This window comes from Uncinocarpus reesii, genomic scaffold (assembly GCF_000003515.1).
Source record: "Uncinocarpus reesii 1704 scaffold_4 genomic scaffold, whole genome shotgun sequence".
In the NCBI taxonomy this organism is placed as follows: domain Eukaryota; kingdom Fungi; phylum Ascomycota; class Eurotiomycetes; order Onygenales; family Onygenaceae; genus Uncinocarpus; species Uncinocarpus reesii.
The window spans coordinates 1,599,825-1,611,933 of record NW_003052497.1 but is presented as its reverse complement, the minus strand read 5'-3'; the positions used below and the strand labels follow the sequence as shown (position 1 = coordinate 1,611,933).

The following is a 12,109-nucleotide window of genomic DNA, read 5'->3' as shown; positions in this document are numbered from 1 at the left end:
GAATGATATTTCAGATTTTTGTTCCATGCAACCGGGCCGATGCATGGCCGGTGATGATAGTTTTAACCTGGATCTCGATGCTCTCAGATCGATTATCCAGCTTCTGGGGCGGGACAAGCTGCACGGAAAAATAGCCAGCTTGACGATGATTTTCTGATGCAGGATGCACATTCATACCAGGAACGATTCTCTATCATGGGGATGGAGACTACTGGTGAAGGAACAATGACAGATTATGATGATATGAATGGGTTAGAAGCCATCGACCCTCTGTTGACTTATGCTATAGCGGAATGATAGGGGTAATATATGGAAATGAATTTTTGGATATTCCTTTTTTTCACAGTCAATATACTACTTTAAGCCAGCCCATCCTGCTTGCGCCAAAGTTCCGAGTACCGCGCTCGATACCCATCGTCATCTTTGTCAACAAGCCCATCCCTCTCCAGCGCCTTGAACAGATCCAGGACATAGTCCTGACAATTCCAGCCCGGGGTACTATCGGGGATGGGGAGATTCTCAGCGATGACCTGGACATCTTTGATCCTTGCCGCATCGATTTCAGCGACGTAGAATAGCTCGATTAGATTTGGATAGAGACGGGAATCTGCATTTTTTGATTCAAATCGAAATCGACCGGCGGAGCCCATTGCTTGAAAGACGAGTTTGCCCTCGTTTTGCGGCCCGTCGATGAAGAATGACCAGTGATTGAAGACTCCGCCGTCGTTGTCGTCGATGGCGGCGTAGAGCTTGACGGCGGATGGCATTGTGAATGGATGGTGGATGTCAGTGGTTTGACGGTGAGGTTTCAGTAAGAAGGTAGATGGAGATGCAACGATGTGAGCTACCTCTATTGGCACAATAAGAGAGAGTCTCCTTGGCTTGACGATGTTCCTTGATTCAAACCTGGATAGTGAGTATTGGCAGCAAAAAGGCCAGGGAAGGCAATGCGCCTTTCCACGTCCGACTCCTCGGTGGCTGGGTTTGGCGCCGCGCGGATGGGGCATGGGGTTTTGCACATTTTCGTCTGCAGGCTGATTACAATGCGTGTGTGCCCAGCAAATGGCAGCAGAGCAGATTCTCTTGTGCCTGGAATCAAATGCAGGGAAAACCATCCAATCGGGCGCGTCATCAGCAATGACAAGCCATCGAGATCCTCGTCTATGGCTTGGTGACGAAGGAGAAGTGTGGCTGAGTTGTTCCAAGCGCTGACGATTGCTTCGATCCCGAACGCCCTTGCGCTGCCGGTGTGTGTGTGAACCGCGACAAGAGCGTGTTGATATTCTCTCTGTCTGCAGAACGCCGAACGGAACCCACCGGCTGCCCAGCCAACTGCCTTACGAATCTCTGTATGCAGTCTTCAGCGCCTGGAGCCAATAGCCATCGTCCCCTTGGCTTGAGTGAGATGGGACAAGAAACCGTGGTTACATTGGTGGAAGTGACTACAGGCCTTGCCGTGAGTTTCCTTGAAGGGGCGTTCCGTATTTGCTGCTGGCGTGACAAAGTCGAGGCGTCGAGCAGGACGCTGTTGGGCCCGACTGTTTGTCTCACAGCGGTTGAGCGAGGTGAAGATGGGTGCCAGTGGCCCAGTCATCAAACAAAGCATGAGCGAAAGTGAAACCTCTTATATAACAATCAACTAGCTGGCTGACAAGCTGCTCAGGTTACAGGCCGGTGTTCCCCCTGCGATGAAGCGCTGGCCCGGCGGGGAGCGAACCTGGATCAAGGGTTTCGCCCAAAAATAGCCCGGGCCAATCGCTGGCAAGATGGCGCAGATCGCACAGTGAGACACTCTTAATTTTTTTTTTTATTGATTTTTTCCGTCTTGTGTTTTCTTTGGCGCCGCGATGGGGCTGCGGAGACGGAGACTTGCACGGATGCTGTTCTTCAGCTTTCTGGGCATCAAACCTCAGCTTGGATTGCGGGAGGGATATTTGATTGGGATCAGAGGTGGTTATTTGCTTTGATTCGGGTTGGAATTGGCAAACAGGGCCATGGACGGGCAACGTGGTCGGATGCGGTGATATGCGATGCTGGGATACCGATGCCGGGAGCAGCGCTGAAAAACAGACGAAGCGACGGATGCAGTAGTTAGTAGTTATAGTTATTATTTGGCTGAGGAGTTTGACCGCAGGGATTCCTCTTGGAGCTATGGGCGCAAGGAGAACATTCATGTCATCGTCCTCTGGTCTTTGGAGACGCAATTGTATGTAGATCCGGCGTCAACAAATACCAAAAAAGAAACAAATAGCCCAAAGACAGACTATTGATTGCTTCTGCCCTGCAATTGAGCCGAGGAGACGGGGGGGCGCTTCTAGAATTCGACCATCGCCTGCCCCTAAAGCCATCATCCCCAAGACAAGCGCTGCACACTGACTGTCTCACAAACCCTTCCACCCCCCCGGCCTGTCTCCCGATTCCGCTCGTTTGACTCGATCGTCTTTCCTTTTCGTTCACTTCGATCCTGCAGCAACTTCTGGCAGAGTCGCTGGGCTGCCTCCTCTCTTTCTTTTGTCTTACGACCATGGCTTGCTGATCCCCAACAGTGCCAGACTATGTTTTCCACCTGACATCATCACTCGCACCTCCTGCTTGACCTCTTTTTGCCAACACTCTTTGCTCTGTTCCTCCTTGTCTTTCAATCAACAAGCTGACAACTTCATCTCAAGCCACCTCTCAAGACTGAGGGGAAGCTGAACCACACTGCACCTGTTGCCAGCTTTGTTTTTCCATCGTTATTCCATCAACAATGCTTCTGCTTTGATCTCCTTTTCTCATCCTGCTGTCATCCAAGAGTGACATCAGCCATGGGTCGTTTCAGAGGTATGTGCACCTTCTGGCTGTTCCGGAATAGCCTGAAATGAGCGTGTTGCTGTGCTTGCGACGTCAATGGGCTCGCTGACAATTCTATCTAATCACAGTCCTCTCGTTCATATCAAGCCGCAGAGGCTCCAAGAATCATCCCTCTGCACCTCCCACACCTCCCTCTGACGCCTCTGATTCTCCAGTCAAGGCATCTTCAAATGCATTCCAGACCCCACTCCCGCAGGGGATCCCAGCTCCTGTTCCCGACACAACTCCGCCGTCAACAAGACCAGGTCGAGCAAATTCACGTGCTTTTTCGGCACTTTTCCAACCCTCGCAGACGCCTGACTCTGAGGGAGAGTCCGTACCAGAGCTGGACCCAATATTCTCCTACTTGAATAACCAATCGGGCAAGCTGTACTACGAAGGCTATTTCTTCAAGCTGAATGACTTGGATAACGGTATGTTTCTTGGAGGTTACCCCCCGATTTTGCTTTCTGGCCCCTGTATTACTTACTGATTACTTCCAGAGGGTCGTCAATGTCCGGACAGGAGGTGGACGGAGTACTTTGCGCAGCTCGTTGGGACAGTACTTTCTCTATGGGATCCCGCTGCCTTGGAAGCTGCTGGGCCTGATGGAGACGTCCGTCCCACATTCATCAACGTTGCTGATGCTTCCATCAGGATGGTACGATTAATAACCTAGAGAATCCTTTTGGGCCCAAATTTGTACTGACGCGTCAAGCAGATTGAGAACCTTCCCACTCGAAACCAGGAGAGCGTACCGCTGCATAATGTTCTAAGCCTTTCAACTGCAGGAAAGAATCGATATCTGTTCCATTTCAACTCTGTCAATGCACTCACGCAGTGGACGGCAGCAATCCCGACTGACGATATATGAAAACACTTTACTTCAAGAGTCGTACACTGGTGCTCTAATTGCCGGGAAGGGCAAATCAATAAATAACATGAAAACGATCCTTGCAAAGACGGTCTTTAAACATGAGGATTGGGTTCGAGTGAGATTTGGCCCAGGCACTCCGTGGAGGCGATGCTGGTGTGTCGTATCTCAAGCGGATGAAAAGGAAGTCCAGAAACAAAAGAAGATGCAGAAGAAAAAGTCTGCGTATGACCGCTCGCTCCGACCACCAAAAGGAAATATCAAATTTTATACCTCGAAGAAGAAGAAGGCCAAGCCAATCGCAACGATCACAGATGCGTTCTCTGCATTTGCTATCTACCCGCAATCACGCACGTTGGTTAACCAGTCGACATTGGTGAAAGTGGAAGGCCATATCACTATCCATACGCAACCGGAGACTAGCGCTGAGGGCTTCGTCTTTGTTTTGCCTGAACTCCATGCGGCAGTTTCTGGATTTGAGACCATGCTTCAATGGCTTTTCCCAGTTTTTGATGCTTTCCAACTCTATGGCAGACCAACCCGACTCTTGGCCGACACCGTTAGCACGCGCAGCTTGATGTTTGCTATGCCAAGCAATCGACGAAATGGATACCTGGACACCCTAGATGTAGCTGCCCTGATCCACACAGAGGGCAGCCGCAACTGGAGTGAGCGAGAATGGAGACAGCAATTGAAAGACGCCACAGCTCGACGGATGACTTCAAGCAACAACAGCAGAGTTAGCAGCATCTCAGGTAGGCGCGGACCAACTCGAGCCAGTCTCCCAACCCATAACGGACCCTCCTTAAGATTCGAAGGTGCCAATGGACAATCTAGTGCACGACGGTTACTAAACAACCATTCCTCAGATGCGCTAGGGTTGCCTTCGCAGCAATATAATCAAGGTTCCGCAGGGCCACAGGACCATTTGAAATCTCATGCTAGGACAGCATCGGAAAACGCGGCTACCGGAAATAGAAATGGCTATATGCAAAACTCGCAACAGCGCAATTTTGATATGCGGCTACCAGAAGAAACAGTAGACGAGGTTTCACCACAGCCTCCACCGCATGGAATTCCTCAACTAGACGGAGCCGGCGATGGATACATGTCAGCTGGTCGAAGCAGCTCAGGAAGCGAGACCAGAGCCGATCACGTTGCCGAACGTCAAGAAATTGGCGACGGCCTCAAGCCAAGCCCACTCCCGGTTGATCTAACCGTTCCACCAGAATTCTCCCATGATCCGCAAGATAAGCCTCATATTCAGCCAAAAATGTCCCCAGAATTGAGACGTGCGGGGAGCCGTATATCTCATGGAACATACTTTCAGATGATGAGCGCCAGCCACTCGCAAGAGTTTGAAGCCTCTATTGCAACAGGGCAGAATGAAAAGAGACAAAGCATGTCGTTTGATCCGTCCAAAATAAATGAAGGATATGGGGACGTGAGCCCTGAGAAGACGGCGTTTGATGGTAATCCCCAGTTTCCAAAACCACTCGCGGCAGATGCCTCCAGTTCGCATTACTCATCCCCAACCAGTCCTGTGAACTCGGCGCTCGACGGCAGCCAATTCTCTGCCCCTCTTGATTCTACTCATGCTAATTTCTCGCGTAACCCTCCCCGACAGTCTCCGCAGAAGCGCCTTCAGGTCGATACGAATCTATCAATCCCCCGAAAGCCGGTTCCGCCAGTCCAGGATGGCTCGCAAAGCCCCGGAGCCAGAACGATCTCCAGTCTGGGAAGTCTTCGCCAAGCCATCGATATAGAGGCGTTGAATCGAGTTATGACGCGCGTACGGACACCATCTCCTCCACCTCCACCCCAAAGGAGGTGTATAGTAGATGTTGAAAGTGTCCATGAACCAAGTCCAGCGACAACTCCAGACTACGCTAGCACTATATCCAATCGATCAACACAATCAGCAACAAAACCAAGAATGGGTAGGATGAAAGTCGTTGGAACGCCAGAGCCTACTTTGAACGATGTGATCATTGGTGATACTTATTACAAAGCTGGATCTGTCGCCGAGCCGAATCCAGATATCCCGCAAGTCGACTTTGGCCCAACTCTTACCTACTCGCCTACAACTCGACGACCAAGTACTGGTGATACGTTGGCCCGCTTAACTGGCCACAAGAAGTCACCTGAGCCGATGGGCAAAACTGACAAGCGAGCGACCTGGTTCGGCATGGAGAACAAACCGGCCATGTCGCCCAACACTGATGAGAAGCGTCGAAGTCTTCTTTGGCAACCCGGCATGGTCGACAGCGGCTACAACAATACGGGCTCTGGGTTAACACCTGAACAATTTGTCGAGCAGCGTGCGTCTAATCAAGCTATTTCCCCTATTTATCCCCACCACCAAAACACCTCGCGCCCTTCTTTGCAGTCTCGTCCTGTTTCGGGAGATTGGGCAAACCAGTCACGACCACAGTCAATATATCAGCTACCCCCAAGGCCAAATTCCCGGGGCTCAACTATCATGCTGAATCAATCGCAACAATCGGTATATCAGCTACCTCCACGTCCAAATTCGCGTGGCTCAACCACCATGTTGAATCAATTACCACCAAGACCAAACTCTCGTGGTTCAGGCATCATGTTGAATCAGCCTGATATCTCACCTCATCTTTCTGCTCGAGAACAAGAACATGTTGCTCGCATGACTGGATCCTCATTTTTCAACATGGATAAAGAAAGCAGCAAACGCTCATCAGTAATCGGGTTGGGCTCGGGACTTGTGAGCGCCATAGATGCTCGCGAGCGTGAGAAGCAAGCAATAAAGGAAGGTGTCAGTGGGCAGATGGTACAACAGGCCATTGCACAACGTCAATATTCGGGACAATACCAACCACAGCCGCAAATGTTGCAGTCATCAGCATCCCAGTACCAGCTACCTATTAACCAATATCCCGTGGAAACCACAAGCACTAGCGTTTACAACTTCCCGACTCGACCAAACCTTGGCTCTCGCTATCATCGATATTCAAAATCCCAAGACCATCTACAGTATATGTGATTGAAGCTGATCCGATAACTCTCCAAAGATCGAGGGAAATAGCCGAATTTGCTGGCAGGAGTTTATGGAGTGATAAGGCACCTCATTTGGTTGGACTCGATATCTTTTCATTTGTTTTATTGTTTTACCCGGTGTTTGAGTCTACGCATTTTCTTTGCACTCGTCCTTTTCCTTATTGAAATCTCGTTTCTCTGTCCCCATCCATTCATTAATTGCGGTGCATTTTCAGGGCTGGAAAACAAACATTTCTCAAAACAGATTCCTTTATTGCATCTCTCATACATTCTCCCATACAAACAGCTACATGATCTCCTGACATGTTGTTGTTCTCAGGTTATCTCTCCACATTGCTTCTTCCATCTCCTTGTTTGTCTGAATTTGTCTCTTTAGGTGGATCTGCTCTCTCCTTGATTTTTCATCATTGTTGTTTTTAGTTTGAAAGTAACTACATAGATATTCTTATCATCAAGTATAAAGGGCGTACGCGCTGTTTTACTCTTCTGTATGGGTCTAAGTATTTGAAAGGTGTGTAGAAGTTATTTCTAGTCTTAATTGAACATGCTCAGTTGACCATGGGCCCAACTGATAAGAGAATTTATTTTATTAAAAGCAACTGGCCTAACCTTTTTAACTCATGACTTGAAAAGCAAACGTAGGCGCCGGAAATCATATTTGAGCAGATAATGAATATAACAAGTTTCGCAAATATCCCAATGACTAAACATATAGCGTATATAAAGATCCGCATATGGCGCCTGTTCTAGGCGAAGTGCTATAAATAACGCCGGACCCCATTTGTTGAGCAAGATTATCATTCCTTGCGTCGACAAACTCATTGTAGGAAGCCTGATCCGCGGTATGGGATAGTCGTACGTTGATAGGCAATCCAAAAATACACTCCATGTATCTGCATAATGCTAATGCAGCAACCCTTAAGAAGGCAGAATAAGGCCCCCAGACTCCTCAACTCTTGTGAAGTTTCTTCACCCGCACCGCTCCTTCGTAGAGCATTCTATCAATAGCCGCCGCCACAGTCAAAGTCCCGCCAATGACCGCGCACACACCGGTCAGGAATCCGGAGAAACTCTTTGTTCTTGCTTCGCGGTTGATCACTTTCATAGGAGAGATGTCGTAGTTGAAGAATACACCAGGGATTCCTCCGGCGGTGTGGATACGTTCCTTGTGGCCTTCAGCAGAGTCATCGCCACCTTCGACGGAACGCTTGTGCGACGTTACGGAGTACTGATGTGTCTCGATGCTGCCATGTCGCCCGAGTTGGATTCCTTGCTTGCCGAGTGGCGCATCAGACGCGAGGCGGGAGTGGACTTCGGAGGAGAGAGAAGCATCCCAGCCAAGGGGCAGGTAGGAGGTTGAGACCACTTTGACAAAGTACATAAAATTGTACTTAGGATCTTCAGTGGTTTGTGAAGTGGAGTCGAGCGGGTTGGTGTGGTGATGGTCTGTCCATTTCCATTTTTGAGACAATTCGTCCGGTAATTGGGGTCCGAAGCGGAGCTGATGAATTATGTGAGCCATTGTGTGCTTGACGGGGGTCTCATGGTAGATTTTCAAGTCATGGGCGTGCATATAGCCGTTTGTGAAGCTCCGCCCGGGAGCAATGTGGAAATTCCCAATGACTTTATTGACTCGAAGGATTCCTTCGAGACGGCAGCCTTCGTGTCTTTGTGCGTCGATTCTTGCTCCGTAGCCTTCCCGCTCGCACTGGGCAACGCCTTCACCTCTACCAAAAGCCCAGCCGCGCGAGGCATAAGCTTCTCGGACTTCGTCACAGGTGTTGCAGCAGCCCTGCTTTTGGGCATTTGGCGGGGGCACACCATCGTAGCAGGAACCGCAGTACTCTGGATCTAGATGCACTGCAACCTCATCTTTCTTGTGACTGTTTTTTATTGTTACAAGTTAACAAATCACGTTCCAATAACCGTGGCACAATACAACTCACAGGTCCAATGTTTGGGCGTCAAGAACATGCCCACCTTCTGATGCTGGGCCGAGCCGGACTTTCTTGATGCCATGAATGAGACCACTTTGTTGTTCGCCAGAAACATCCATGACGTCGAGAGTGAGGAGCTCGCAGGGGAGGTGAGGAAAGGTTATATTGAGGTGAATCTCCATTCTTTCTCCTGGATAATAATCAGCACCTGATGGAAAACAACCCCAATTGGATTGGCTCCATACCTCTTCCCTTGTCAACAATTAGCTCCGAAAGCACAACAACCCGTCTATAGTCTTTCCATTCCCCCCAAACCAAAAGAATGACGGCGATCAACGCAACGATGGTGACAACACCTCCCGACCGCGTCCGTATTCTCGCATCTTCCACCGTTTTCGCAAACGCATCTAACCGCGTAAAGCGGGATTTGGCCGCCATTTTCCGTATGGCGTTTGCCTATATTCTGGTTTAAAGGAATGACAGTGCGGTAAGTGGCAGGAAAGCCCTGTTCTGGCGGATAGGCGGGCGCAAAAGCAACTATTCCAGAGCTGCTTCAGCGAAGACGGTTCATACCATTGGCATTATTTCAACTTATAGCAATGGCAAGTAACGAAACGTCTCTTCCGGTCCTCAACAGGAACCAACTCCGCAAGCAAAAGAACGAAGAGCGAGCTTCGTGAAACTGAAGCGCCTCGTCCGCCGCCCTGAGGCCACCTTTGTTCGCGGTGGCTGCTTTTGATTGGCTGCGGACCTGACCGCGGCTGCAGCAACACCAAGTCACGTGCTGGCGCTTACCGGCTGCTTAAGCGCGTTTCAGCCTCATACGCATGAGTCAGCAGGCTCCAACCGCTGCCTGGTTGAAAAAGAAGTTTGCTTCCCTTGACGTTGATATCTCCAGACGGCCCTGTCCTCTTTCTCAACTACCTATCCTCACAGCTAAATATACAACAGAAATCGACTCCTTTCTTACATTTGACCAATTTTATCAACATCACGGGTACTCTATATGCAATCCTCAGCCAGTCGCCCTAGGATCTGAGCAGCGGGCCTGACGGGGTCCGTTTCGTCCCACGGCGAACCCTCCCTCCGATATATCCTCTATTTCAGTCATGCTACACCTTCCTACCGCAGCAATGAATAGTTCTCGCCCACCAAGAGGCCCTCGAGGCAGAACCGGCACCCCGGATCGTGGCGGTATTCGCAAACGGGGAGCTGGTCCCCGCGTCGACAAAGATGGAGATCTTGACATGAGTGTTGGAAGAGGGAGAACTCGTGGACGAGGCGACTGGTCTCGACGAGCAACTCCGTCACAGAAGCATGGGGCAGGCGCTAAAGACAGGGTACTTGATTCCCTACAAAAGGCTATTTTTAACACCACGACCGCGCAGGCCAACATCAAGCGTGGAAGGACATCTGGAATGGCCATAGATGGAGAGCTCTCCCAACTTCGAGTTCGTGGATGGAAAGGAAGCAGAGCCGCATCGAATTCCGACGGCGGTATCGAAAGTCTCGTCGCTTTTCTCGAAAAGAAAGCCACGCCCACACACCCGAGCTCTGGCCGGTTTAGAATATTAAAGGTATGTGCAAACACCACGTTTCCGCGGTCACCGGCGTGTTTCGCAGTATCATCTTTCGGGGATGTTATCGTCATCGGGCCAACTCTCTATACCGACGATTAAGAACTCCGTTGATTCAGACTTCTTGTCGCCAACCCGTTGGGTGACCTGCATTACCAAGGTTTTTATGCCTTGCTAACGTTAACTAGTCGCGAGTTGAAGGAGATGCCCTGGTTATTTCAGTGCGTCCGGAACAGGTGGATTGGGCTCTGCGAATAAATGGATTCTCATTCGCCGGCGCGCCCATTACAATTGAGAAATGTAATGAATCACAATTTGGAGGTGCCTCCAGAGGCCCTTCCCAAGCAGCGGCAGATACGAAAGCCAGAATGTCAGCATTTCTGGCCAAGAGATATACTGAGTCGTCAAAGTTGCTCAATCTGTCCCAACTAGGCACGGATCCAGATCTTATCGAAATGGGGATGTTTAACAGTACTTCTACTGAATCAAAGTTCTTCCCGGCTTTGATGAAGATATGCGAAGTTAATTTCGATTCCAGCGAGAAACGAAGAACTGCGGTTGAGAGCGTGAGCCTAGCGAATAATCAACTGAATAATGTCGCTCCGGTCACCTCTTTAAGCCAAACGTTTCCGGATATCAAGAACTTAGACCTGTCCAACAATCAACTCAAAACCACGGAGAACCTGAGTAGCTGGAGATGGAAATTTCGCAATCTTGAATTTCTCGATCTTACAGGAAACGAAGCGAGTGCGCAACCCGATTTCAAGGAGACGATGCTCAAGTGGTATCCCAAACTCCAAGTTTTAAACAATACCCCCGTCAGAACACCGCAGGAGATCGCTGCCCAGAAGAAGACGCCTATCCCGATTAAACCACCTGTTTTTCGCGACGAATCCGCTATCGCAGAAAACTTCCTCAAGGCGTTTTTCTTCACTTTCGACAACAATAAGGACGAGGTTCTGAATCAGATCTACGATGAGAAATCAGTATTTTCGTTAAACGTCAATACTGCCGCGCCGCGTGCTTTACAGGGCGAGTCGACATCCAGCTGGGATGGATATATCAGGAAGAGCAGGAATCTTCTAAAGATAAACTATGTTTCTGCACAAATGTCCCGAGCCTACGTCGGGGTAGAAAACATTCGAGTAGCATGGAATTCGTTACCACGGACGAAACATCCAGACATACTTTCAAACCCAAAAGATTGGCTCATCGAATGCCATCCAATCCCAGGGCTGCCGGACATTACTGGTCAGAGTAGCACTGGCGTTGGTGGGCTTCTCATTACTGTTCACGGAAAGTTTGACGAATGTGACAACAAAACCGGAAATAAAATCCAAACACGAAGTTTTGACCGTACGTTTGTCCTCGGCCCTGGACGAGGACCAGGAGGGATAAGAGTTAGTAATGATATGCTATGTTTGAGGTCATATGGAGGCTCGGAGGCGTTCGTTCCGGAAATTCAACAGATTGCTCCTCCAACGATACCTACACAACCAATAACGCAACCAGCCGCGGCACCGGCTGTTCTCCCCACCCAGAAAGCCCATCCTCAAGCCAAGGATGGATATGGAATGCCGGGCCCTGGGAAAACGGACGAACAAGTGAAACAAGAGCAGTTGGTGCTTCAGATAAGCTTCAGCACGAAAATGACTCTGGAATTTTCCCAAATGGCTCTTAGTGGGAATAACTGGAATTTGGAAGCGGCCTTGAAAAACTTTGAGGAACTAAAGGTATAAACCCACCACGCAATCTTACAGGCGTATGCTAACGTCACATAGGCGCAAGGAAAGCTTCCCCAAAATGCATTTCTCCCTGGACTATGATTGATTCAATCATAGCTCAATATCCACATG

General features: G+C 49.6%; 5 protein-coding genes across 5 annotated transcripts in view; 3 read left to right on the top strand and 2 right to left on the bottom strand.

Moving 5' to 3' along the window:
- UREG_06671 (uncharacterized protein) overlaps nucleotides 1-297 on the top strand; it is a gene marked incomplete at both ends in the record, with an annotated part of 1,723 nt that extends 1,426 nt beyond the window's left edge. The window contains one exon of the mRNA XM_002583658.1: nucleotides 101-297. Within this exon, the coding sequence (XP_002583704.1) occupies nucleotides 101-297 (197 nt within the window). The remainder of the gene's footprint in view (nucleotides 1-100) is intronic.
- A 62-nt stretch (nucleotides 298-359) lies between these two features.
- On the bottom strand, nucleotides 360-1,021 carry UREG_06670 (uncharacterized protein; the record flags this gene model as incomplete). The annotated part of the gene is made up of 2 exons (XM_002583657.1): nucleotides 360-850; nucleotides 907-1,021. 2 exons carry the CDS (start codon nucleotides 1,019-1,021, stop codon nucleotides 360-362), a joined length of 606 nt encoding a protein of 201 aa, XP_002583703.1.
- Nucleotides 1,022-2,807: 1,786 nt separating this feature from the next.
- On the top strand, nucleotides 2,808-6,725 carry UREG_06669 (uncharacterized protein; the record flags this gene model as incomplete). Its single annotated transcript, XM_002583656.1, has 4 exons — nucleotides 2,808-2,823; nucleotides 2,922-3,266; nucleotides 3,336-3,493; nucleotides 3,684-6,725. 4 exons carry the CDS (start codon nucleotides 2,808-2,810, stop codon nucleotides 6,723-6,725), a joined length of 3,561 nt encoding a protein of 1,186 aa, XP_002583702.1.
- A 963-nt stretch (nucleotides 6,726-7,688) lies between these two features.
- Nucleotides 7,689-9,114, bottom strand: UREG_06668 (uncharacterized protein; the record flags this gene model as incomplete). Its single annotated transcript, XM_002583655.1, has 3 exons — nucleotides 7,689-8,622; nucleotides 8,686-8,866; nucleotides 8,922-9,114. 3 exons carry the CDS (start codon nucleotides 9,112-9,114, stop codon nucleotides 7,689-7,691), a joined length of 1,308 nt encoding a protein of 435 aa, XP_002583701.1.
- A 695-nt stretch (nucleotides 9,115-9,809) lies between these two features.
- On the top strand, nucleotides 9,810-11,992 carry UREG_06667 (uncharacterized protein; the record flags this gene model as incomplete). Its single annotated transcript, XM_002583654.1, has 2 exons — nucleotides 9,810-10,253; nucleotides 10,442-11,992. The coding sequence occupies 2 exons, from the start codon at nucleotides 9,810-9,812 to the stop codon at nucleotides 11,990-11,992; spliced, it is 1,995 nt and encodes a 664-aa protein (XP_002583700.1).
- Nucleotides 11,993-12,109: the final 117 nt, after the last annotated feature.